The following is a 26,989-nucleotide window of genomic DNA, read 5'->3' on the forward strand; positions in this document are numbered from 1 at the left end:
CAAATTCTTTCATCTTTCTTTGTACCTCCGCCAACTCCCATATGCTCTAGTGTAGAAAACATATTATTCAGAAAGCAATTGCAGGCAACAGAATGAGTGTGTTTGTGTGCCTGTGTGTGTGTGTGTGTGTGTGTGTGTGTATGTGTGAGAAGAGAGAGAGAGAGAGAGAGAGAGAGAGAGAGAGAAGAATTTAGAGAAACAATCTCTACCCAGAGCTCTAGATTGGTACATTGCATCAAGAAAACACATGTTAAGGTTCCAAAGAGTTAACTAAAGACTCAAGCTAACTAATTTGTAAGGTATACATTAAGTGCAAAATAAAATCTGCATTTTTTATAGAAAGGCTGCAAAGTCATAAGGCCAGATGTCTATATTCTGATTCGGTGGGTAGAAATGTTTCATGCCTCTATCAGATTAATGTTGTTTTGTAGATTATGCTTCCAGGCATTTCTGCATTCTTTATCTAGACTTTAGTTACAGATATATTGATAAACACACACAATCTTGAAGAGTCTCAAATCTCAGAGGAAAAGGAATAATTTTTAGAATATATTTTTCTTAAGATTCATATCCTTTTGAAAATATGAAGTTCGTGAGTATAATATGGAGTAATGCCATTTAACAGAATATTCAGTCCCCCTCTATACAAGAGAATAGTTATATTCATTTCCTTCATACAATTAGAATCATTGCTGTATTAAAAAAAAAAAAACACTGAACATGATTTTGCAAAGAAAGAAACATCCTATCACTATTTTGTCCAGAACCTTTCAAGTATGTACAGAATAATCCAGATGTATGCTGCATTCACTGTGCGTCAAGGCCTGGACCCACCGCAGTTCCCAGCTTCACGTGACACCTCCCTCCAGCACATTGCTTTTCTCCTTGAGCTCCCGGCAGCATTCGCTGTTTTTCCTTCTGTGCTCCCAGCCTTGTGCTCAGTGGCCTATAGACCACTCCAGGCTCCTGTTTGCTTTTCCGAAGGTTGCTTATTGCCTGTGTCTGAGCTCTGGTACCATCTTGAAGCCTGGAATACTCTTTCTCATCCATTGTAATGGTGTCTCGATTCAGCATCAGTGGACATGCCTTTGTTACTCATTTCTCAATTCAGTAACTACTGTCATGTGACCAATTTTATTGTTACCTTTTATGATATTTAAGTCTTATTAGCTATCTTATGCTTTCTGGCTTTTCAGATTTGACTTCAAGTCTTCTTTGTGTATCTTGGGTATTTTTTGTATATCTTATTCTATGTGGTTTTTAAAATTTGTCTCTTTTTGTCTTCCAACTAGGTTTTTAAAATTTAAGGGAAAGGCTCTTCAAACAAACTGCTTTGTCAGTTACAGGCTGAATTAAATTTTATGTAATCATAAAACTCACAAGAAGCATATTAAACAGGGAAGATACTTATTTTTCTTTTACTTTACAGGAAGAATCAGTCCAAAGCTGATGTGGCAGCCTCAGCTTCTTGCTTTCTCTTACGTCTTCCTTAGTGTGTGTCCCTTTCCTTTTATGGAAAGATAAAAGCAAATCTGCAGGCATCCTGTTCACCTTCCCGGCATACAGCATGGGGAGGACCTAGGGCATGCTGGCCAGTTCTGTGGGACGTTAGTGTGCTGCTCTGAAATAACCAGGAGCGTCTGCTTATGTCCTACTGGCCAGGACTGTGTCACATGGTCAATCCTGGACACAAGGGAGGCCAGGAAATGTAGGTCTTGAACTCAACTCATTGCCCTCCTCAAATCCTCATCCAATCAGGATTAGAGGAAGGGAGAGGGGAAGCGTGGCTCCTGGTGGGCAACTAGCCATCTCCACTACAAGTACCTTGGCTGTCTTAGGCATCCAGTATGTATTTGTCCCTTGGATTTTTATTGTTGTTATGACAGATACAAAATATGATTATGCTCTTTGAACAAATGTTTTCTATTTCTTGTATGCAGATAGTAGAAGGGGTGCTGAATGGGGAGAGAGCAGGTTTTCTGAGTAGGAGAGTTAGAGAAAATCCACATATGGGGCCCTGAATTCAGATGGTTGGCTTGCTTGGAAGGTGGCCACGATGTGGTCGTGAGTATAATTATTGCCCAGAGCTCTCATTCTTGCCAAACCTTGATCTTTCTGCTGCCCTTTTAATTTTTAATATGGGGTAACTTACTTGCATATTCACCCAGGAAGGATGCCACTGAGATGAGTGCATTTTGTGTTTTTACAAAGTTTTTTTTCCCCCCTGAGAAGTGAGTTTTTGAGAAGTGGTGTAGTAGAGATCGTGTGTTTTGGAGCCAGGAAGACCTGAGTGTGAGCTCAGCTCTATCACTGACCAGTGGTATGACTTACGGTGCCTCTTTTAAACCTTTCTGAGAATCAGTTTTTCTGTCTTGGAGATAATGATGCTTCTATACAGAACAGTTGTGAGGATAAATAGGGTAGATATTTAAAAATACTTGCCGTATAGGAGTTCAACAAATGTGAATTGCTACCCCCCTTCCAATTTGTAAAATGACATGTTTTTTTACTAGTTTCATAAACACTTAAAAATCTCCCTATTTCTATGAGTGGACTTTAATTTAAATTAAAAAAAAATTTAAACCAACTATTATATGCTGATAAGTGGTTGTTAGGTGATAATAGGCAGTTCTGTTATTTCTCCTTTTTCTATCCTAGGGAGTATCTGGTAGGGACTCGTGGGTTGTATATTTGAAAGAAGTAGGATTGTGCCTTGTGTTTCAGTAGACAGAGGTGTCATTGCTGTAATGTTAGTGACATGATGGCAGGGCTGTGTCACTTTTCATCATCACTGGACTTAAGTGTCTGGCACAGGGAAGGTGCAGAGTGGGTTTAAATTGCTATCAGTTCAAGAAACACAATTTTTAACAAAATAAAAATTGGGCTCCTCTGGCACTCACCTGCTATTGACCTTTCTTCTCTACGTTTGTCTGTCTGAGGCATTCACATCATTTTTCTTGGGTTTCATAACTTGTGGTATAAAGTCATGTAATCAAGGCCCACCTCGGCTGGTCCCCCTGCCTTTTTGTTAGCGTATCGGCCCCAGCTTGCTGCTGCGGACAGTTTGGTGTACTCACTGCCTTCCACACACACCAATAAAAATAAAAACAGCCATCAGCTGTTCAGCGCTGATTACACATTCTCTTTAATCCTCATAAGAACCCTGTGAGGTTGAGGGACAAGTTGGGAGGAGAAAAATGAGGCTGGGAGAGGGTAAGTGTCTTACCCAAAGTACACCACTAATGTCAGAGCACTTCTCTAATATCAACTGAGTGCTATCAGTTTGCCAGCAGTTGGTCCATGTTCCAGAATGAGGAATCTGCGGCTTGTGGCTGGTGAGCTGGCAGTCTAGGACAGGGGTCCTCAAACTTTTTAAACAGGGGGCCAGTTCACTGTCCCTCAGACGGTTGGAGGGCCCGACTATAGTTTAAAAAAAAACTATGAACAAATTCCTATGCACACTGCACATATCTTATTTTGAAGTAAGAAAACAAAACGGGAACAAATACAATATTTGTATTTGCATGTGGCCCGCGGGCCATAGTTTGAGGACCCCTGGTCTAGGATCTGTTCACAGAGCGGGCTCCAGCGTCCATCACTGCTGTGAGCACCTGGACTGAATCTGCAAGAGACCAGGGCCCGTGCCCCATATCACTTTGTAAACGACAGCACTTGGTCCACATTTGGCAGTGAAGGCAGATTAAAAATAGCTGGCTGGTTAACAGTCTCAGACTCTTGCTGGGGCAGTCTTACGGCTGGTCTCCTGGCCGTGCCCCAGCACCCTCAGCCAAATCGAGAAAATAAGAATCTCTTTTTGGCAGAAAAGGGAAGCAAGACCTTTGGTAATTTCAGATGTTAAACCCTCTGAGAGGATCAAGATTTTCTACCCCTGTAAGATATTAAAAATGCTTGCTCTTAAGACAGCTCCAAAAGAGAAATTAAAAACCACTTTGGCAAAAATAGCATTGTTAGTAAGTGATTATAACCTCCTACTCGGACATCCATATTTGGACATATACATCCAGTCATGTTTATGTCTGTATCTCGGAATAGTATCTCGGTTTCAGAAGTCAAATTAGTTTAGGTAGTTCTGTCAAGATTTGAAGAAAAATTTTGACCTTACCATTCTAAATGCCAGAGAGAACCTCCCTTTGAGATTCCTGGTGATGTTACACACATGCGTGCACACACACACACACACACACACACAGTCTGTACAAACAAATTCATATTGAAGTTTAAGATGTAGATATGATTTACCTTAAAAATTCAAAGAATTAAGGATATTTAAAAACAGATTTAAACTTTATTACAAAGCTTGTAATTATATTAAGCAGGACCTCCATAGGGTTAATAGTGTTCAGGTTGTAATTGGCAAATCATCTTATTTCTTCTTTTTTTTTCACCCACTGAGAAATCAAGACTCCCTCTGCTGGCTATTTCAGTATATGCAACTTTCCTGGCAAATTATGCTAAGAAAAGTGAAACAAAGGAAAACATTTTTGGATATTCAAAAAGCTAGGTCTTTGGGACACAAAAGCATTTTTATGTTCTGGTGTTCAGTTATCTAACACTTGCATCTGCGATGTTCTGTAGACGTAGCAGCTTAAAGGAGCATGCAAGTGGCATGAGCAGAGTGGAGGGAACAGGATCAGGTAGGAGGCCGGAGACAGGTTCCACGGCTGGCTCTGCCAGTGACCAGCTGGGATCCCTGGGCAAGTCATACCCTCTCCAGCCTCAGCTTCTTCACTGGTAAAATGAGAGGATTTTAGTGCCTGTTCTCCAAGAGCCCATCTAATGGTTACATTTTAAGATTCTAACAGCATTGATTCCATTTCTTTCACAGGAAAATGTGCTACACGTGTTTCACACTGACAAAGTAAATATTTAGGAAAATGAAGCAAAGGTAAAATTACAAAAATATATACAGATCATTTGCTCCTCATGCTGTCACAGCATGGCAATGTTAGATTAGGAAAGTGATATTTTGTTTGCTATTATAAGTTTGTAAAATAATACCCCCAGATGTCCCACAAAGACCGAAAACTGCCTGTTTCATTGATTCTGTGAAACCTTAAATTATAAGATGCATCATTATTTTATATGTTTCTAATTAAACTATGACCAGCCACTGGTGGTAAATTACATCTAAGTTTCAGGGAGGTCAAATGTGAGAAAATGTGCTTATCGGAATCCATGAGATAAGGTAGTGCCTACAGGGCTTCAGCTGATGCCAGCCAGCTCAGGAATTGAACAGTGTGATGTGTCCTGGCTTCCAATAAATCTCTTTCCTGCCCCGGTGTTCCCCCCTCTGTCTTCTGAACACTCGTCCTCTCCTCTTCAACTTGTCTTTCTTTCTCACCATGTGAGACGGTTTTTAACTTTTTCGCTGAGACATGTCCGGTGGTTATTCTGGGAAGAAATGATGGCTTAAAAGGTGAAATGAGACACTGGGGTAACACTGCGTCCAACATAAGCATGACCAGTGGTTTTTTGCTTTAAATATGAATGCACATTAACACTTGCAAAGGTCTTTTCACTTTGAGGCGGGATTAGTCAGTACTGGCATCTTCGCGGGAATTGAATGTGTTTCAAGAACACCAGGCCTCAGAGAACATTCCTTTGATGGAGTCATCGGATGCTTTTAGGGTGGGATTTGGGATTTGACCCCCTTTATTTTTCATATTGGATTTAGGTTCTAGGATAAATTTATATGTGTATATGTATGTGTGTGTGTACCTCTACATCCATGCTTTAGGATATTTTTGGACTTAGTTTTTAGTTTGACTTATTTCATGATGAAATTGGAGCTGTGTGGTGTGTTTTTTTATTACTTTTTTTTTTTCTTAACCACATAACAGAGCAAACTGAAAGAGCTTCCAATTTCTCTTTGTAACATCTCATCCCCTCTAGGGAGAAAGGAGGCCCAAGGAAGGGACAGTCTGCAAGGCTCTTGGCCTGAGGCAAGGATTGCAGAAAGGTAAAGAACAGAGTAGGGGAGTAGAGTCAAGCAGAGGGGCTCTGAGGAACTTTCTGGGCCTCCCTGTCCCTGCTGACTGTCTTTCTTCTCTTGGTTGGAAGCCTAGATGTGGCCTGATTTGGCACTGTCACTGATCCAAGCTGCCAGGTGTGGCCATGCTAAATCCTCTGCCCTGCCAAGTGTGGCACTTCCAGTAGTGAGGCCATACTGGTCCTCTTTGGCCTGGCCTGATGCTGGCCGGGACACGCATTCATACCCAGAACCTCTGTAAGATCTATATGGGCCACAATACACAGGTCCTTTCACCCTGAATTAGTTCATCTCTTTACCCCGTCGTGCCCTGGGATTTTCCTGTGGAAATGTAGTAACATGGGAATGTACACAATTCAGTTTTTGCAGGGAGGTATGGGGGTGATGCATCTTGTGACCTTGAGGATTGCAGACTAATAGGAAGAGCCTGGGCCAGTGGTGACTTGATGACATCGCATCACCAAAGCCCCAGACTGCCTGCCTCTGGTTTCTAATGTGAGAAGAAACAACATGAAACCTAAATTGTGTCGGGTAGCTTTTCTGTTACTTGTAGCTGGACTGCTTCCTAAATGATTAAATCATCATGTGATTCCTTATCCTTTATTTTTTACCTCTTGGTAATCAACTGCTTGTAAAACTATCATTTACTAGTAAATGTAATTCTATATTTTCATTCATTGAAAAAAGGTGCCCTGTGATTTATGTGTCTTAAAAATGATCCCTTGTTGTAGTGGCCCCCTCTCCAGTGTTCGGCAGTGCTGGGCAAAGATGCTTCTTCCACAGGCACCTGTGATTGCTCAGCTGGTCCTCATAACTCTGTCCCTCTGACCTTGGCATAGTGCTCTGGGTACTGTTCTCTACATAATTTTGCTCTTTCAGTCCTCAGTATCTTTGCTCATAATATTTGTCCCACTCAGATATCCTCCTCCCTTCTTTTTTTTTTTGCATTTTCACAGATTCCCAGATGTGACATGGACCATCGAAGTCACCTGGCCCACCTTTGTTTACTTCACATATTTCATGAAACCTTGCCTATCTTTTCTGTTTGGTCCATATGTTTCTGTTCTTTAGAAGTTTGCAGACCTTGCCCTAGCCAGTTGGCTCAGTGGATAGAGCATCAGCCTGTGGACTGAAGGGTCCTGGGTTCAATTCTTGTCAAGAGCATATGCTCAGGTTTCGGGCTTGATCCCCAGTAGGGGGTATGCAGGAAGCAGCAGATCAATGATTCTCTCTCATCATTGATGTTTCTATTTCTCTCTCCCTCTCCCCACCTCTCTGAAATCAATAAAAAAATATATATTTAGAAGTTTTCAGACCTTGTGAGGTTTCAAAGCTGCTATTTTGGAATCCCTAATATTGTTTCCTACAGGGCTACACATGATGGTTTCATCCATCACTAAAAAATGTTTGTTTGTTCCCTATGTGCCCGGAGCTGTGCTAACTGCTGGGGATATAATGGGAAGCAAACATTGACATCATCCCTGCAATCATGCAGCCTTCTGAGGTTGGTGCATAGTAATTACATATTCGCACACCTGCATACGTGGAGCAAAGGGCCTGGACCTAAACTGCGAGAGTCACCGAGAGCTTCCCAGCAGAAATAACGGTTATCTGAATGGGGTGTTTAGAGAAGGTGGAGAAGCAGTGTTCCAGAAGAAGGTGGAGAGAGTGGTCTAGGCAGCAGAAACAGTATATGCAAATGTCCTGTGACAGGAAAGAGCATGGCTATTTCAAGAAACTTGAGAAAAAGTATGGTTAAAGATCAAGAACGAGAATGGAATCCTAGGGAATAAAGTTGAAAGGGCCTACTGGGATTTGGAATGGATCTGTTTGTGTCAATCAATTTCTGTATTATTTATATTGATGATATGTTTTGAGTTGATATAACTAATTGGACATGTACTGCTCCTGGTGAAGGAAAATGTATTGTTGAAGATCTCTTCATAGAAAGAATTTAAGACTCCTTACTACTTGATTTCTCTAAACTATATACTATTTTTACTCTAGATAAGTATTTGACAGCTAGCAAAATAACTCAGGATGGTAGTAGGAAACATCAGCTTTTCTTGAGCTGTTAGGGTCTTTTGGAACAATCTTTCTTAAAAATTATAACATTCTGTTAGAGATTTAGAATAAGTACTGATGAATATATTATTTTCCATTCTCTTCAAGGGAACACAATAAGTTGCTTAATTCAGAATATCTGAGATGTCTACTCTTATCTTAGGACACTGCGTTCCTTATTTAGAAGAATGTAAAAACCCAGGGCTACTCTGACCTCGATTAAAAATATTTCATATGACTTAGGCACAGTTGCATTTGTATTGAAATAATAGAGGGGAAAAAACAAGCATTAAAAAATGGCTTTATAATCCTACAGTACTTGGATGGTAAACTTCTAAAGAGCTGTACAAATAACCTTTATTTTGGGATATAGTTGAGAGCAGGTTTCTATGGTCCTTGTTCCTTATTTTCTATTATATACAAATAATATATATATATATATATATATATATATATATATTTCATAGATATAATAAATAAATGATTTTTTTCGTTTAAAAGTTACATATTTTTCATCATGATAAGATCTTGGTATTAAATGTGGTGTTTAGTTATTTTAAGTTAAATATTAAATATACTTAATATTTGGGTGCTCTGTTTAAGAATTAAATGTGGTACTTAAAGGTAGTTAATGGGAAAATTAAATTTGTGACCTTAAAATTGAAACTTTGACCAGAAGATAATAGTGCTTCAGTAGCCCCTCCCTTCCTTCCTTCCTTCCTTCTTCCCTCCCTTCCTTCCTTCCTTCCTTCCTTCCTTCCTTCCTTCCTCCCTCCCTCCATCCCTCCCTCCCTCCCTCCCTCTCTCCCTCCCTCTCCCCTCTCCCTCCCTTTCTTTCTTTCTTTCTTTCTTTCTTTCTTTCTTTCTTTCTTTCTTTCTCCTTTTATCATCTGGATTCTTGCTCATATATTTGTTTAATCAGTGCTTTTTAAAAAATAAATTTATTAGGGTGACATTGCTTAATAAAATTATATGTTTCAAGTATACAATTAATTCTATGATACATCATCTGTATATTGCATTGTGTGCCCACCATCCAAAGTCAAATCTTCCATCACCATATATATTATCCGCTTTACCCTTTCCTACACCTCTTCCCTCTGGTAACCACCATACTGTTGTCTATGTATATGAGTTTTTGTCTAACCTTTTTTTTTTTTTTTAACCTGCTCAATGATTATACCTCTTCTCTCCTCCCTTCTCTGGATAAGTGGGGGAAGCTATCCAGTAGCTAGATGCTTACCTATGGATCCAGGGCCCTTTCTGCTTGATGGTGTTGCCAAATGACCAGATGAAAACCCTGAATACCTTTGAAATACCCTTGTATGGATCAGGTTGGGAAAGGACATGGCTCTCCCTGCCATCACATTCCTGGGGTCTGCAGGGAGGAGGGGAAAGGCTGACTGTTTAGCCCCTGCCCAGGGCTTTCCTAAGGCATTTCCTATAGTCTCTTCTGAGAATCAGAATCTCCGGTGATTGTGTAGAGATAAATACTTGGTGTGCTTTGGGAACAACGTGATATATATTGAGTTGACTTTCAAACTGGATCTCTTGACTTTATTTTTGCAGAAATGGCCTTTGTCTTATTTTTTAAATATTCTGTGTCTTTTAGTCTCAAGACTTCAGAGGCCTCCAGACTTTTCCTGAAAAGTTAACCATGTCTTGCTGTCTCTATATGAACAGTGTTGTGTCTACTGTTTAAAAATGGGTTATGTTACTCTTTTATCTCTTGCCTCCACTTAATTTTTAAGGAGGGCAGTGTAGGAGAGTTGGGTAGAAAGTGTATCAACTGCCTTGATAAGGATGTCAGCCAAAACAGAGATCCGCTCCACCCACATTCCAGCACACCCCCTGCAGCGGCTACTCTGTCTGTGTGTTACATTTTCATTGCTCTGTGCCATGTGCTTCCAGAGCAGTTTTTTAATCTGTGAACCACTCCAAAGGCCAAGGTTGCCCTGATAGCCAGGATTGCAGCGACATGCAAGGGCTTCCAGAACACAGCCTGTATGTCTGCATAGTTGGCTGTCCTTGGGCGCTCTGTGTATGCTGGTGGGATGTTGTAGACAGACCTTATCCGTACATGTCGCTCTTGCTAGCCAAGTGTTTGTCCACTGATGAAACAAAAGGAGGTTTTATTCTTCTTGAGGGTCTAGGCAGTATTTCTTCCTGCCGGTATACAGTTTCAAATGATCTTGTGGGTAAATTGATATGATTAATATTCTTCTCTCCCCATTTTTTAATGTTATAAAGTAAGCTGGGAATTGGGGCTACTGAACTGGAAATGTATAATATCCCTTTGTTAAATAGCATGATGATATGATCTTCCACTCTCTTTTTTACCTCTCAGTGTATAAAGAACACAAGAGACTGGTACTTTGCGATAGCGATTCTTAAGAACAGCTCTGATATTTGGTTTTTACATAATCACAAAAGCTTTTAACTTAGTTTTAAAAGCTATTTAAGTCATGTAGCTTTTCTGGTGACTTGAATTTTTTCTCACATAGGCAGTTTTAGTGAAGTGATACTTTTGGCAAGAGGCACATTAAACTCTGTTAAAGAGTTTAGGCTTGGATTAACTTTCTCTTTTTCATAACCTTTAAGGAGAAATAAATAGAAATAAAATGAGACTTTTAACAAAAGCATCCCATTGGTAGTGTAAGGGATTTTTCATAGTTACCAAAAAAATCTAAGAGATGACAGGGACTTACTACCATGGAATATCAAACAAAATAAAACTTTTTATTTTTGTTTAAATTCTTTATTGTTGAAAGTATTATATGTTTCCTTTTTAACCAAAATATAATTTTATTATTCACATATGAATGTATATTTTGGATAAATGTCAGAATTAAGTAGAATTTTTTGAAAAGTATGGGTTTGAAAACTGTTACATTTTGCTCTCAGCAGGTGTTATTTATTTAAAATGAGTACTTGTTCCTATTCCAGACATTTAAGTTGGCCTAGCTCTTCTAAATTTATGTGTCTTGATTCTTGGCAACTTATTTTGTTCAAATTTGTACTAGCATAGTTTGAAGAAAATCCTGGCTTTCTGGGTTGGTTAGAAATCCTTTTCATTTTCTCCATCTTTACTTCTTGCTCTGTCCTTCCCTCGTCATGAATTTGGCTTAAGCTTCAGAATGTTTGCAATTTTTCATTTACTTAGCCCTTCTGATATAAAAGATAGAGCATGAAAAATAAAAGGCATGCTCCTGTTTACTGTAAGAAAACAAGGGGGAGTCAGGGAACCCTTTTAGCAGCCACCAGGCCATTCCCAGCCCCCCAGTTTCCCGGTGTGGAATGTGCAGCTGGTGTCTGAGGAAATGGAAACCATAGCTGGTCTTAGGCTTGGCTCTCCTTGTCCTCTCAAGAGTGGTCATCTTCATGTTGCTTTTGGCAGGAGCACCCTCCAGTGCTCCGTCCAGTCATTAATCACAGCAGCATGGATATGGACAGCATCCTTTAGAGTCCCAACAGGGTGCTCTGAATCTAGCACAGATACAGACACGGAAGGTGCACTCTAAGAGCAATGGCTTACCCAGATGCAATCATGATTCCAAATAGATCTTGGGATCTTAGGGACCCACGTGTATTAACCACAAAATAAGTGAACTGAAATGAAAGCTCAGACAATCACATCTGACCAAAACTCCCAACTGCCACTAATGCTTGGCAATATCGACTGGGATTATTAGTATGAAAAATTATATATGAGTTGCTCATTGAGAAGAATTTGACAGGAGATTTCTGTGGGCTAGGCTTGGAAGTGCAAAATTGAGTGGGCTTATATTTCATCTACTAAAACACAGTCTCATGGCCACAAGTAATTGCAAGGGAGAAAAGAAAAAGGATTTAGTGAACTTTTAGCAAGTCTGGCAAAAGTACCATACTTGAAATAGAGAAATCTTTTCAAAAAGTCTAATTTTCTTTACTGCTTTTACTGTTAGAGTATATCTGGGAATAAATCACCCATGTTACTTGGATTATTTACAGGATTTAAATATGACAGAAAACTTAAAATGTTGATAAGAGATACAGAACTTTTGAATAGACCAGAGTGGTAGAGAAAGGTCATCTTCTTATAATTAATTTAATTTAACATGTAACATCATATCATTCATAGTGGCTAATGGCTTTAAATGGTCTTTGTCCTCTAGTTTAGACATGGAAGAAAAGAGTGGAAATTGTTGGATAAAGTGACTTTGACATGTTACAAACAAGTCTTGGGATAAGTAATCATTCACTTAATGTATAAATAAATTAGATGTTGATCAAAATGTATAAGCAATTTATAATCAGCTCAGCCAGTAAGTTTGATGACTTCCTAAAATGTTTCTAATATAATATTTTTAGCTTATTTTCTTATTTCTACCTACACAGGTAATTAAAATCTACAGTGAAGATGAAACCAGCAGGGCTTTAGAGGTGCCCAGTGACATAACTGCCCGAGATGTTTGCCAGCTGCTGATCCTGAAGTGTCATTACGTTGATGACCACTGCTGGACCCTTTTTGAGCATCTGACTCTCCTAGGTCTAGGTAAGGACACAGAACCATGGTCACGTCATTGCTTTTCTGTTCCTTATAGTTTTGATCATATGGCAAAAATTTTCTTCAGATACAGAAAAATAAAAGAAAATAATGAATAATTCTTTATTCTTATTACTTTTGGTATTGGCAGTTGAAAGATGAAAATGGTAGAACAAAATGGACATAAGGATTATAATATTACACATTCACCACCCTTGTTTTTTAAATAATGATTTATGGGAATTTTAGAGCTAGAACACTGACTCTAAATTGATGGAGGGATATATTTCATAATAATTTTTAGTAGCACCATTAACATTTTTAAAGAAGTTAATAAATAAACTGTTATTTGGATTATTTTTTGAATTGATTATAGGACAGAAATGGGGAGTATCCACAGTGGTGGTTCTTTTTATGAGAGCATACACCCTAAACTTTTCTTGAGGAAATAAGTAATTACTTCACATTTTAAAATCATAAACATAAAAGAGTAACGTTAAAATTTTTTAAATTGAAAATGCATTATTGTATTGTGCTTCATAGAGAGCTTTTGCTTATTTTTCCAAATCTTTTAATGAGTTATACATTTTTTTCATTCTTCTGCTAGAGTGAGACAGGATTGGCAACAATTTTGTCTCCCCCCTTTTTGTCTCCCCTTTCTTATTTTTGCATATATCAGTGTTAAAAAACATGTTCCCATAATAAGTAGATGAGAAAGAAAGAAGTTATGGCAATGCTGTTCAATGCTTTGAATTCTGCGTTAATTTCCTGCGAGCATTGTAACAAATTACTACAAACTAGGTGGCTTAGAACAACTAACTATTTATTCTCTCGCAGTCTGGAGGCCAGGAGTCTGAAGTCAGTATTGCTGATTCTTGGGCTGAAATGAAGGCATTGTTAGGAGGCACTTCCCCTTCAGGTTTCAGCAGAGAGTCTGTTCCTTGCCTCTTCCAGCTTCTGGGGGCAGCTGCCATTCCCTGGCTTATGTCTGTATCACTTAGGTCGCCAACTCTGTCATCATCATGTCGCTGCCTCCTCTCCTGTATTTCAGATCTCCCTTTGCCTCTCTACCATAAGAACAATAGCATTTAGGGGTCTACCCAAATAATCCAGGAGAATGTCCTCAATACTAGTTCCCTAACACAATCATAGCTGCAAAGTCCTTCTAATTTCATTTTTTTTTTTTTTTTGCTATGCAAGATAATTATAGGTTCCAGGGATTAAGGTGTGGAGATTATATATATATATATATGAATATATATATATATATTTTGGGGGGGTGCGGGTGGGAGTTAGACATAAACTCTTTTGCATTATATGTCTAAAATGTTAGTGATAAATCATCAAAGTGATTTTAAATAATCACTTTGTAGTGACAGCTACATTATTTCCTTCCATTTGTTTAAAGAATTGAGAGTTGTATACCTTAGTCATGAGTCATTCACTTTCTTGCAAAGCTAGCTACCAATATATAAAGTGCTGCCTTTGTTTGATGCATAGCGGGTGTTTACCCAAAGTAAGGTTCAGTTCAGAGGAGAGGCTTACCTTTGTTTTATGAAATGGAGTAAAGATGATGTTGGCAGACAGGGCAGGTTCTGCTTTTTAAAGATGCTGGAAAGTGGTTCCCCTAAAACTCCCTGCATTCCCTGGACCCTTCAGGAAGTGTTTGTGGACTTGCGGTTTGAAGACTGTTGTCTTAGGGCATGCCAGAACCTCAGGGAGAAGACAGAGTGGAGCCCGTGGGAAAGAAGCTGGTAGTCCGACAGTGTCCACAGTGATTCTGAACCCCAGCCCATCCCGCCGACCCCCTCTCCCCAGTCACAGCTGATGGTCCATGAGCTGCAGTATGTCAGCTGATCTTGACAGCTGAGCATGCACCTGCCAGGAACACCTGAATTCTGAAGGCATATACTACATTGACCCACACGATGTAGTCTCACCTTCCCCTGCCAGAAAAAGCTCCACCTATACTTTCTTCATTGCCACTTGTGACTAATTTAATTCTATTCATGATAATTCATCTCCTAGAAATAAGGTGTTAACTCTCAATAGGTACCTGCCATCTTCCAAACCATTTCACTTACTTATGCTTGTCGGAACATAGCTCTTAATTAGAATAATACATAATTACAGTATTTTAGACTCTAAAATTTTTCCTTTGGTGAGACTTTAAACACACCTTTTTTTTTTTTTTTTGTATAGTCACTAAAATGTATCCTTAACAAATAGCTTGAAGTAATAAAAATCCTGTAAATCAGCAGTTTTCATTGAGACCAATGCAAGTTATATTAAGGAATAATGCACAAGTCTTTCAATGTAGAGGCTTAAAATGGAACGCTGAGAAGTAATTTGAGCTACATACTAAATTAGGCTTTTAGACATCAAATTGAAATAAATTTCTCCATTACTATATTTCCTGGAAACTACTGAAATAAAATCAAAGGTGTGAGAATATTGTCTCATGGCTTCATCAACCATGCATTAGACCAAAGTTCATGAGAAAGAAATTTAATTCTAGAGCTTCCTTGTATTCTTTTGTTTTTTACACAGATTATACTTTACAACAGTAAAAAACTTATAGACACTAATGCTACCCAAATACTAATGAGTAATTGATTTACCAGCTTCCATTTCTTCATCTAACAATATAACAGCATAACACTATTGGCCTTCTTCAGCATAAAATGTAAAACCAAGATGTTTATTTACACACATTTAATTTGCATGTGTGTGTCTGTAGATTATAAATACTCTTGCAATATCCCATCAATCTAATAGTGATATTGAGTAACTTTTTCTTCATTTGCATATTAAAATGAATGAAAAGAACTGGAACAGGTTTTTCCCCCTTAAATGTGATATGAAGTGCAGATGCTCTTTGTCAATAGAATGTAGCACTGACACCATCACCTTTAATCTGCTGTGAGTGCTATTGATATAAAGAACTAAAGCGCAAACCATTTGCCAAAATTTTGATGACCAGCTTGTCAGCTCTGTATATTGCTGAAGAGACATCCTTGATCTCTTTGCGATTAAGGTAATGAATTTTCAATAAATAGAATTCCAAAAGAGAGGGGTGGTATCTGTTATTTAAAAAAAAATATTTTCAATACAAAAATAATTCAGCTCATTGTAAGTAGCCGAGAGACAATGTCAAGAAAGAAGCATTATTATCCATAATTTTACAACATTGAGATGATGTTGACTAGTTTTAACATTATCACTAATTATACTGTATATTCACTTTAGTAGATTACTTCTTTTTGTGTATGGGTGTACTGCAAAAACATTGAGTATTTTAACATTTTTTTTTCACTTTATAGATTCTAAAAAAACTAGGAACTCTCCCTGACTTCACTTTCCCTGTTGCTTTCCTCAGAGAATTTATCAAATATCTATTGACTGTTTTATACCAAGCACATTCTGTGTGTGGATCCTGGGGACATCATATTAAAAAAAAAATAGACAAAAAGCACTGCCCTTGTGAGTTTTCATTTGAGCAGAGAGAAGGATGATTAAATGTGTGGTCTCTTAGGTGATGATGAGCGCTGGGGCGAAGAGGAAGGCAGGGGGAAGAGGGACAGAGTAGGAAGCGAGACGGAGGGGAGATGCACTTTAAATAGAGACACCAGGGAGGGCCTCTCTGACCGTGAGACATTTGAGTAGAGACCGAAAGCAGACAGCAGCTGGCCTTGCAGTTAAATGGAAGACGATATTTCTAGACAGAGGGAACAGCAAGTGGAAAGGCCTGGACGAGGCAATGCTCTCATGTGCAGGAAGCAGCCAAGTGGTGGGTGTATCTGGAGTGGAGTCAGTGATATGGGAAGTAATGGGAGGAGGAGTTCATGGAGCTGCCATGGCGCACGTCAATTCATTGAGGTCTCAGAGGGCTTGGAGGGGACTTGACTTGCACTGAGTGAGAGGAAAAGAATTGGAGGTCTGAGTCAGAGAGCAGTGTGATCTGACTTGGTTTTTACAGTATACTACTAAGGAGGCCAGGAGACAAGTTTTGATCTTTTGGAGACTGAGCAACTTAGTTTTGCATTTACATCAAACTCCCTGTGGCTTCCTGGATTGGTCTTTGCCCATCTCTCATTTCTGCTAGTTGTGCAGGCTCCACTGTGCCATTTTCGCAGGGTGATCGGCATACTTACGGGGTTTAGTGTTTGCAAGGTCCTGAAGCCTTATGGGCAAGAGCATTTTGACTTATGGGATGAGGAGTATTGAGGGTTTTCTGCACTTAAGTTCACGTTAATGTCAGAGATAAGCTTGGGAAAGTTTTAGAAACATTCTGTAAGTAAATGTTGCTTCTGATCCCTTAAAGCACACTTCAAATTACTAACGTTAGAAAGACATTCAAAATATATACTGGTATATTTATGGATTCTAGAGTCTGTTTTCAGAGCCTTTTCTGTGGCAAAGGAAACCTCAATATTCTTAGTATTTTTTTTTTTTTTTAAAGAAGGGCCTTCTTTTTTTTAAAAATATATTTCTTTATTGATTTCAGAGAGGAAGGGAGAAGGAGAGAGAGAGATAGAAACATCAATGATGAGAGAGAATCATTGATCGGCTGCCTCCTGCACACCCCCTACTGGGGATCGAGCCCACAACCCAGGCATGTGCCCTTGACCGGAATTGAACCTGGGACCCTTCAGTTCACAGGCTGATGCTCTATCCACTGAGCCAAACCGGCTAGGGCAATATTCTTAGTATTTTTGATGTGAATGTATATGTGTGATAGCTACTGTTAATGGGTATCTTCCACATGCAAGGTACCGAGTGAGAGGTTTTACATTAATTTTGATAGATGCGGCTAATACTTCATCTCATAGCAACCCTGCAAGATAAGTTTTTTTAATATTCATTATACCCATTTTGCTTATAATAATACAATGACTGAGTGATGAAATACCTTGCCTAGGGTCAAATATGACACAAATCTAAGTTCTGTCAGATTCTAAAGTGTATGCGTTTCCATGGAAGCATGTTGGTTTCTCCTCACCCCAGAAGGTCAGGCAGATGTTCCTGGGACTCCATGGTTAATCTGTCTCTGCCACACTCTCCATCTGTGTCTCTCATGGGTGCAATAAATATAAGTAGAAAATTCAAAATTTTGAACCCTCCAGAACATTTTCAGATAAATCTTCCATACAGAGGTAGTATTGAAACCATTGGGATCAAACCTGAAGCACCAATCAGAAAGACTGTAAGCACCCCTATGTTCATAGCAGTGCAATTTACAAGAGCTAAGATCTGGAAGCAGCCCAAGTGCCCAGCACTAGATGAGTGGATAAAAAAAGCGGTGGTACATTTATACCATGGAATACTATGCAACAGTAAAAAAGAAGGATCTCTTACCCTTTGAGGCAGCATGGAGGGACCTGGAGAGTATCATGCCAAGTGAAATAAGTCAGTCAGAGAAAGACAAGTATCACATGATCACAATCATATGTGGAATCTAAGTAATAAAACAAACTGATGAATAGAGTGGATCCAGAGATATGGAAGCATGGAACAGAGTGCATGATCTCGGAGGGAAGGTCGGGGAGGGTAGGTGGGTGGGAGGTAATCAACCAAAAACCTTGTATGCATATATGCATAACCCATGGTCACAGACAATAGGATGCTGAAAGCCTGGGGCGGGGGTGGGCTGGAGGGAGTCAATGGGGGAAAAAAGGGGACATGTGAAATGCTTTCAACAATAAAGATTTATAAGAGAGAGAGAGAGAGAGAGAGAGAGAGAGAGAGAGAGAGAGAGAGAGAGAAAGAAACCACTGGGATCAAAGTGATCCAACTTGGTTTACTTGATATCAGCTATTAATGTATTGACTGAGTCAGAGGATCACCTTGGAAATGACTTGTCCTTGAATTTATACACAACCCGAATGGTGATATGCTATTTGGAGCTTTGAATACAATATCAGTAGTTCATAGCCTCCGCCCATAATTATTAATAAATACTGCTGAGAATTTAAATAGGCAGGACTAAATCATCGAAGGCAGCTAAACATCCTGATTTTGTTATGAATTGCTGATGTGCCTGATTTTGGATCATGCTGGGATTAGTTTATAGTTGTCTACACATTTTTAGAGGCATTGAATTTAAAATATCAGCATATCAACAAATATTTCCCCTTCTCATGTGTTTTGTAACTGGTGTGTTTGCCTTCACAGCCACTGGATGTCACTATAGTCCCCCAGATGGAGTCCCCAGCTTTTACAATCATTGTTAAGAGGATGGTGGGGAGGAAAACTCCAGTTTTCAGTCCTCAGGAACTTAATGGGGTCCATGTTTGTCTTGCTCCCGTTCTGATTCCTAATTGAAGCCATGGTATGAAGCAGTGGCAATTAACACAATACCTCAAGCGCATACCTCTAGACTCCTCGGGAAGAGGAATTAATTGTATTTTAGTGTCCTTGCTAGGGACAGCTGAGATTTCCATGATGAATTTCATTGTGGAGTGGCTTTAATAAGCAAAATGAATGACTGGAGGCTTTTAATGATACCATTTTTATGTGTGCAGCTAGACCCACGTGGTCTCTTTAAGACAGAAGCGCTGCACAGTGGCAGCGAGGGAACCCTGCACAGCCACCTGCTTTGAAGCTGCTCCTTCATTCTTTCTTTCTTACAAAAGCAGCTCGAGAGTTTTGTTCCGTTGTGTGGAGCTGCTGTGCAGTTGTTCTTTCTGTGCTGTTTGGAATCTACCAGCCATCAGCCTGTGACTACCCGCATCACCAGCAGAAGTACCTGTGAGGCCGTCAGGACACATGGCCCCGTGCTTCCCTCTCTGCTGAGACCTCTGGAGCCCTGCCCCGAGCTCTGGGAGACACGGAGTCCTGATAGCACACTAAGGTTAGAGATGGAAAATATGACACTAGCAAAGAGTGCTCATCGCTAAATCTGCCTCCTGGTCCAGATGGGTTTTTTTTCTCACTCTCATAGACTGAGTTCAGATCTCACTGTCTGCCTCCTGTTACCCTGTTTTACAGACCTCCCTCTTGCCACTGCTTATTCCACTTACCCATCTGCATGCAGGCCCGGTTCTCCTTGCATTAGGTTCAAGGTCCTTTGCAGGGCTTCTGTGCCCTGACTGCTCCTCCTGTCCCCAGCCTTCGGTCTCACCCTCCCTTTCTCCCGTTTATTTATTAAAGAACTGCCTATAGTTGCTGCATAGGCTATGGTTACTGCTCCTTGATTTGCTTGCTCATGCTGTTGAGATTCTCAGAAAGTCTTTGTTGCCCATCTTTACCTGGCTAATGGTTGTTTATCTTCCTAGGCTTACTTGAAATTTTATATAAAAATATCAATAAAGTATAACCCTTAGCCTTTTCCTAAAAATACGTAAGAAGACAAGGTAAGAAGAAAACCCTCAGCTGTCCAAGCTTACTGACAGCTAACCTAGTGCTGCCATCTAGGGCAGTGGTTCTCAACCTTCTGGCCCTTTTAATACATTTCCTCATGTTGTGACCCAACCACAAAATTATCTTCGTTGCTACTTCATAACGGTAATGTTGCTACTGTTATGAATCGTCATGTAAATATCTGATATGCAGGATGGTCTTAGGCGACCCCTGTGAAAGGGTCTTTCAACCCACAGGTTGAGAACCACTGATCTAGGGAGAGGAGAGAGAGAAAAACAGTGGGAGGCATTCCACGCTCAGATTTCTGAAGCAGAGTGGCCCTTTCCTTATGACAGTGGGTAGGAAGACACATCTGCTTCTTCCATGGTCCCAGCCCCTGGGCACAGGCTTTTGCTGCTCAGAAGCTGTTCCTTGAGGCAATCAGGATACTTGTTGGCACTGACCCTTCTCATACAGCCCTTAGGGAATTGCAAATCCCTCATATAACAGAGTGGTGCAGAAAGCGCTAGGCGCGGCAATGATGAGTGGCCTCCTGGGAGCGGTGCTTCCACAGGTACACGCTATCGATGGGCGTGGGGAACAAGAAATTTGGACAAGAAATACATATCATTAGGCTGCTCAAGCAGGATTATCTATTCATTTATTTTTAATGATTCTTTATTGTTGAAAGTATTACATATGCCCCCCTTCCCCCTCATTGACCCCCTCCAGCCTGCCTCTGCCCCCCCACCCAAACCCCGGCCTTCGCCACCCTATTGTCTGTGTCCATGGGTTATGCATATATGCATAGAAGGTCTTTGGTTGATTTCCACCCACACACGCTCCCCCGCCTTCCCTCTGAGATTCCAAAATTAGAAAAATAAAATCCAGTGCTATAATAATAGGGGAATGTTATAAACTTTGGAAACCAATAGGATGTAAATTATGCAGCTTCTGCTTATCTTTTTGGAGTTCTTTCTTTTGATGATTGATATGGGCTCATGTAAAATTATAGTGATGATGATTGAACAAAAATACATATTTGTACCAAATGTAGGATTTGTGTGTGTGTGTGTATGTGTGTGTATATATATATATACATATATATATATATATTTATATACATATATGTTTACATGTATACAGTGTTTTCCAAATTTTGTGCAAAACATATACACAGCTATATATATGTGTATATATTTACCAGAGAAAAAGCCAGAGGAATATACTGAAATGTTAACTGCTTATTCCTGATTGACAGGTTTACAGATGGGTTATGATTATCAGCTCTCTGTGTTTTTCAAATTTTCTGCAATGGAAATATATTGTTGTAGTAATCAGGGAAAAGGGGATAAACACAATTTTAACAACTATTGAAGAGATTTTTAAAGACTTAGACATCTTCCGGAAGTCCAAGTTGGGGCAAGTACCCACCTTCTGTGCTGCTATAACACTTTTGCAACTATCTTCACAGTGCTCATATTATTGCAACGAGACAGTAATTCCGTGAGAGCTGGAACTCTGTGTATACATACATGTTTGTAACCCAGGATTTAGGACAACTAAACGGCTTTTGGACTAAGCTGTACTAAACTGGAAGGTATTTATATCAAACAGTTCAAAGGATGGATTATAACGTATACAGAAGGCAGAGACTTGGAAAAGAAACCAACATGCCATGCCCACATGGACATGTACTCTGAGTTTTTAAAGCATGCATTAGGTGACTTGGAATTCATAGGAGCCGTTTCTTAACTCTTCAGTTATTGGCAGGCAGCTTGAGATAACGTATATGCGAACACTGTGGGAAGAGAAGGCTTTCTATGAATACAAGTTGTGATTGTTGGGCCTGAGTTAATATGAGGACTATTTCGATTTGCTGAGGAATTAGCCACAGGCCTTTATACCCATCAAGCTGAAGTATCAAGATCGTTCTCTCCTTGGACCTGGGGAGCTGAATTTGACGTGGCGATTTTCCAAGGGACCTTGTTGGTACTAAGCGGTTTTCTTAGGTTAAGGAACCTTTTAGAAACCGAGCCCTGTTTTATTCTTTGCTTCTCCAGTTTTTGTTATGCTTGGTCAGAGGCTGTTCATTTTTATCTGAAAATAAGATTGACAAAAATGTGTGTAGTTTCTATCTCGCACAGAGAGAAGTACAAGGACCATTTGTCTCCTGGAGTTTCCTATAACAAAGGTATACAGAGAATTGTTTTCTGGGTGAATTAGAGGTAAAAGCCACTCTTGTTTCTTCTCTTATCAAGTGAGGAGAAGAGTAGGGACTCAGGTTTCTATTTGAGCCCCACGCTGTACTGTCAGTGGATTCAGCGAAGAAATCCCGGCAGAAGGTCACAGGTGAACACTTTCCATACTGGGAGGATTGAGGTTTTTTAAAGGACTTTCAAGTTAAATAAACTGTTTCGGAAAGAACTTCTTTCGTTTCTTTTTCTTTTCTTTTTTTTTTTTTTTTATAAAGAAAACCTTTCTGAAAATTAAATAGAAAACAGTTATATGTAGTTATCATTATTTGTTAGTTTCATTTTGTTACCATAATACTACACTGATCTATTAGAAACAAAAATTACATTTAAAGCAATATGAAGTTTTTGTTTTTGTTGTAAAAAATATTTTTTTTTTACTCTTTGGAGACTTTTTTCCCTTTTCTTCCTCCTTTTTGGTTGTGGCTGTGTTGAAGTGATTTAAGAGGGCCTCTCTCCGGTTTTCTTTTTCCAACATAGGAGTGGTATTTGATCCTTGTAATTCACTTTCCAATGCCTGAGAAATACTTCTCTTAAATTAAAAACGTTAGAAAATATAGCTATATCTTTAAAGTTTTAATAAGTTATTTTAAAGTAGTATTTTAGATGGATTTATGAAGCTTTAAAAATAAGATATTTAAAATCATCATGGTGAATTTATGTGAAAGTTGCCTGGAGTCGCTTTTCAAATAGTTACTCAAAAAGTATCTGAGTTCATTCTGGGTGATAGTTTCTAATGTCATTGTTTTGAAATGTTGCTACAAGGAGCCCCCTGTTTAAATAATTATTTGTTTTATTTAGATGTTTTAAAATATATTATAAATTACTAGGATTTCTTGGTTAAAATCTGCTTGGTTTTTGAATGGGGCTAAAGAAGACTAAAGAGAAAGTGTATTGTAAGCCATCTAGACTGGTATTTTGTTTTGTTTTGTTTTGTTTTCCTTCTTTTTCTTAGGTCGTGGTGATGATGTCTTATGCCTAGGCTCAGGGAAAACAAACCTGGTCTTCTGTAAATCTTTGCCTCCCCTTTAAGCATATTTCTCTTCCTCTCAAAGCAATCCATTTAGGCATCCTGTATCTTCATGGTGAACTTTTTCCCTATTAAGGTCTGTATTTAGTTGGATATTTGCCTCTAAAAAAAAAGCCCCACTAATTTTCTGTAAGATGTGATTACCTGATCATCAATGATGCCTCTTGGGGTTATTTGAATTATTGTAGCATTAATTATTTAACATAATGAGACTTGGTTGGGGGGATGGAATATGCTAGTGTATCCAAATTGGGATGGAGATACATAAACTTAAAAAGATTGTTTTAATATAATATAATTTTTAAAAAGCCAGATTCTGTAATAAGGAAGTTTTAACTCCATTACCAGATGCATATATGAGGGAAGAACCTGTAGCTGCATTTGGTTCTCTGGACTTTATTTGCTTTTTTATACGTTATCTGAATTGTCAATGAAATAGTATCAAGAGCCCAGCCAGTGTTGCTCAGTGGTTGAGTGTAAACCTATAAACCAGGAAGTCACCGTTCAATTCTTGGTCAGGACACATGCCCTGGTTGTGGGCGCAATCCCAGTGTGGGGCGTGCGGAAGGCAGCTGATCAATGATTCTCTCTCATCATTGATGTCTCTCTCTCTCTCTCTCTCTCTCTCTCTCTCTCTCTCTCTCTCCCCCCTTCCTCTCTGAAATAAATAAAAATATATTTTTTAAAAATGGTATCAAGAAGTTTATTTAAGGGATTGGAAAGTATGTCTTTTGCTTTCTTACATACTGTAATATTTGCTAGCTTTATTTGAAGAAATTTTTCTTCTGAAGATTACCAGCAGGTTTTCCTGATGCTAGTATTTGCATTATTTAAACATGTGGTATTATACTTCTTTGAAATTTTCTATAGATATCATATCCCTTATTTTTCCTGTCTAGATTGATATGCTGGGCTTTATTTGCATGTAGTCAGCAAAGCCCTGGCTAGACTGCCGCTTCTTTGGTGATCCCATGCATTTTCCTCGTTCTTCTTTTGTTACATGTTTGCTGTAGCTCTTAAAAGCACTTGGATTTCCTACTCTTGTTGTTCTCTTTTCTTTTTTTGATGCTTCCCAGATTAAAATGATTTGTGTTACTTTTATGTACAGCTAAGACTGATATAATTGGAAATATTGACCATTATTTTCTTTCCTCTTCCATTCAAAATGTGGTTGTTTATTTTCACTTAATTAGTAAATATGTATTGAGCACATTTCTTTTTTTGGGGGGGAACACATTTCAAAATAAAATAATTGGAGGTAATTGAAACATGAGAACCACAGGAACATGAGAGTGATTTTAGATGAAAAAAATAGAAGGAATGAGCAGGATATAACAGACTCAGCAGAGGTGATTGAGGTTTCCCGTAGGTGGCAGCTCCAGTGATGGCAGAGATAACTCTGTGCAAAGAGTGTTGACTTGGGGCCAGACATGTGATGCCATTCAAATTCTGAGATTTGCTATTCTGAACTTCAGTTTCATTTTCTATAAAATTGAGATATAACTTGCTCATTAGATTTTTGTACTAGTATCCTAAGGCTTCTGTAACAAATTACCAAAAACCTAGTGGCTTAAAGCAACAGAAATGTAATCTTTAGGAATTCTGGAAGTGAAGCCTAAAATTAATTTCACTGGCCTGAAACCAAGGTGTTGGCACGGCCATCCTCTTTCTGGGGGTGTTAAGGGGAATCCATTCCTGTCTCTTTCAGCTGTTGGTGACTGTCATCATTCCTTTGCTTGTGGCCACATCACCTGAGTCCCTACCTCTGTGGTCATGTGCCCTTTCCTCTTTTCTGTCAAAACTCTTCCTGTCTCTCTCTAATAAGGATATTTGTGTTAGGATTTAGGGCCATCCTGGATAATCTAGGATATTGTCCTCATCTCAATATCTTTAGGATAATGACATTTATAAAGGCTTTGCTATACAAGATAACATTTACAGGTTCCAGATATTCAGAACTATTTTGGGGCAGTATTCAGCCTACTGCAGATATTATAGGAATTAAATACAATAATGAAAAAGGCCTCAGAATGAGATTTGTAGATATATAATTTCCTTTATTTCTATGATTGAATACATTTTTGACCTTCTGTCTCCTGTCTTCTTAAGAGCAGACAGTTTAATCTTTATTTGTTTGCTTTATGGATTGTTCTCAGTCTTGTTGGGGTAAATAATAAGTTCAGATTCTAGAAAGGAGTTACATACAAGTTTAAAATATTCTCAATTGAAGAATTAGACCTACTTTTACTCCTCCAACACTCCGGTTGGGCATTTAAGTCCCAGGAGGGGTATTTGTTTAACTCTAGCCCAAATCTTGTCCAACTCTTCATGTTCTGAAAACTCTTGTTCCTCTCAAGCGTATTGACTATGCCATAAAGCCCCTTAAGTTCATGGTTTTCTCTTGTCCCTTCCATGCTCCTTCTGGGACACTTGGTGCCACTGCAATGCTCTTTCCCCATATTGGGATTCTATGGACTCATCTGTCTCAATATTAGACTCTGCTGTTGCTTCTTTACCGTGCTAGATGCCGAGCTTTTACTTGAGGCTACAAGTCTCATGGGCTACAGTGTGGGTTGGACCACACAAAAACGTATCTGGTGTACATCACCATCAACTCCTCACCCTGGGGTTCTAGTTCTGGAAGGGGATAGGATACAGCGTCATTTGGGACCTACACCATCTGCCTACTATCTAGCTCTTTCTCAGTCTCCACTCCACCCTTTCCTCCACTAACCCCTTAACTCCAGCTCCTTCCCCAGAGGACAGAGGGTGGATTCCTTTAAGAGGCAATGGAGGATTGGGTAAGCATGATTCTCCCCAAGCAGTTATCTTTCAAAGATTGATAAAGTCTACTTTGAAGTACAAAAGAAAAGAAAATGCATCTTTTTATCGTTTCCCTCTCTGAATAGTGTATCCTGTGAGGGAACACATGTGCTTTACTTAGTGTTAGGAGCAATGGGTATAAAGAAACAAACAAGCAACTATCTTGCTTAAAACCTTGACATTTTCTCCCACTGTAATTGGGAAGAATATAGATCTAGTGCTTAGCCCATATTATGTTTAATAATGTGGACATATATGTCATAAGCTTGAAAATATCAGCTGGGTTTGTGTGAGCAGACATATGTAAGGATAGAAAGATGGTTAGGGATGCAACTTCCTCCTCAATAGCTCAATGACTCTTGGATCCTCCCTTTCCCCGCCCCAGCCTACTTCTCTTACAGTCTTTCACACTCAGTAATGGCAACACAATTCTTCTGAGAACTTAGGCAAAGACCCTTGGCGTCTTCCTTAACTGTCCTCTCTCTTTCATTGCATGTCAAACTTGTCAGCAAATCCCATTAGCTATACATTCACAATACATCCAGATTATGCCCACGTTTTACATGTAGACTGCTACTCTAATCCAAGCCACATCATCCATCACCTTGTTAATTATAATATTCTCCTTCCACCCTTAAGCCTCTTAAGATGAGTTCTGCTCTCAGCAACCAATGTAATCCAATGAGAACACATCAGTTCAGGATATTCTCCGTTTGACATGACCTCTTATCTAACTAGGAGGAAAAACCGGATCCTCACTGTGAACTGCGGCATTTGTCCCAACCCCCTCAGTGCCTTACTTCTCGAACCTCTCCCTTCGCTCCCTCAGCTCCAACCACACGAATTTGGGGCACCGGACCTCTAGTTGTTTAATATTTTTAGGAACTGCCTTACTGACTTTGATTTTAGACAAACCGTGTCTGAGGAGGTAGGAAGTCTAG

General features: G+C 39.2%; 1 protein-coding gene across 3 annotated transcripts in view; it reads left to right on the forward strand.

The window, feature by feature from the left end:
- GRB14 (growth factor receptor bound protein 14) overlaps positions 1-26,989 on the forward strand; it is a gene marked incomplete at its 5' end in the record, with an annotated part of 104,889 nt that overhangs the window by 49,298 nt on the left and 28,602 nt on the right. For 2 of the 3 annotated variants that reach the window (XM_081095326.1, XM_081095327.1), the window contains one exon: positions 12,452-12,608. In XM_081095326.1, coding sequence (XP_080951452.1) covers positions 12,452-12,608 — 157 coding nt within the window. Of the gene's footprint in view, positions 1-5,856; positions 7,515-12,451; positions 12,609-26,989 lie in introns of those variants that run through there. The other variant, XM_081095328.1, reaches the window with a different exon arrangement.

Source organism: Myotis nattereri (genome assembly GCF_964212035.1).
Source record: "Myotis nattereri genome assembly, chromosome: 7".
In the NCBI taxonomy this organism is placed as follows: Eukaryota; Metazoa; Chordata; class Mammalia; order Chiroptera; family Vespertilionidae; genus Myotis; species Myotis nattereri.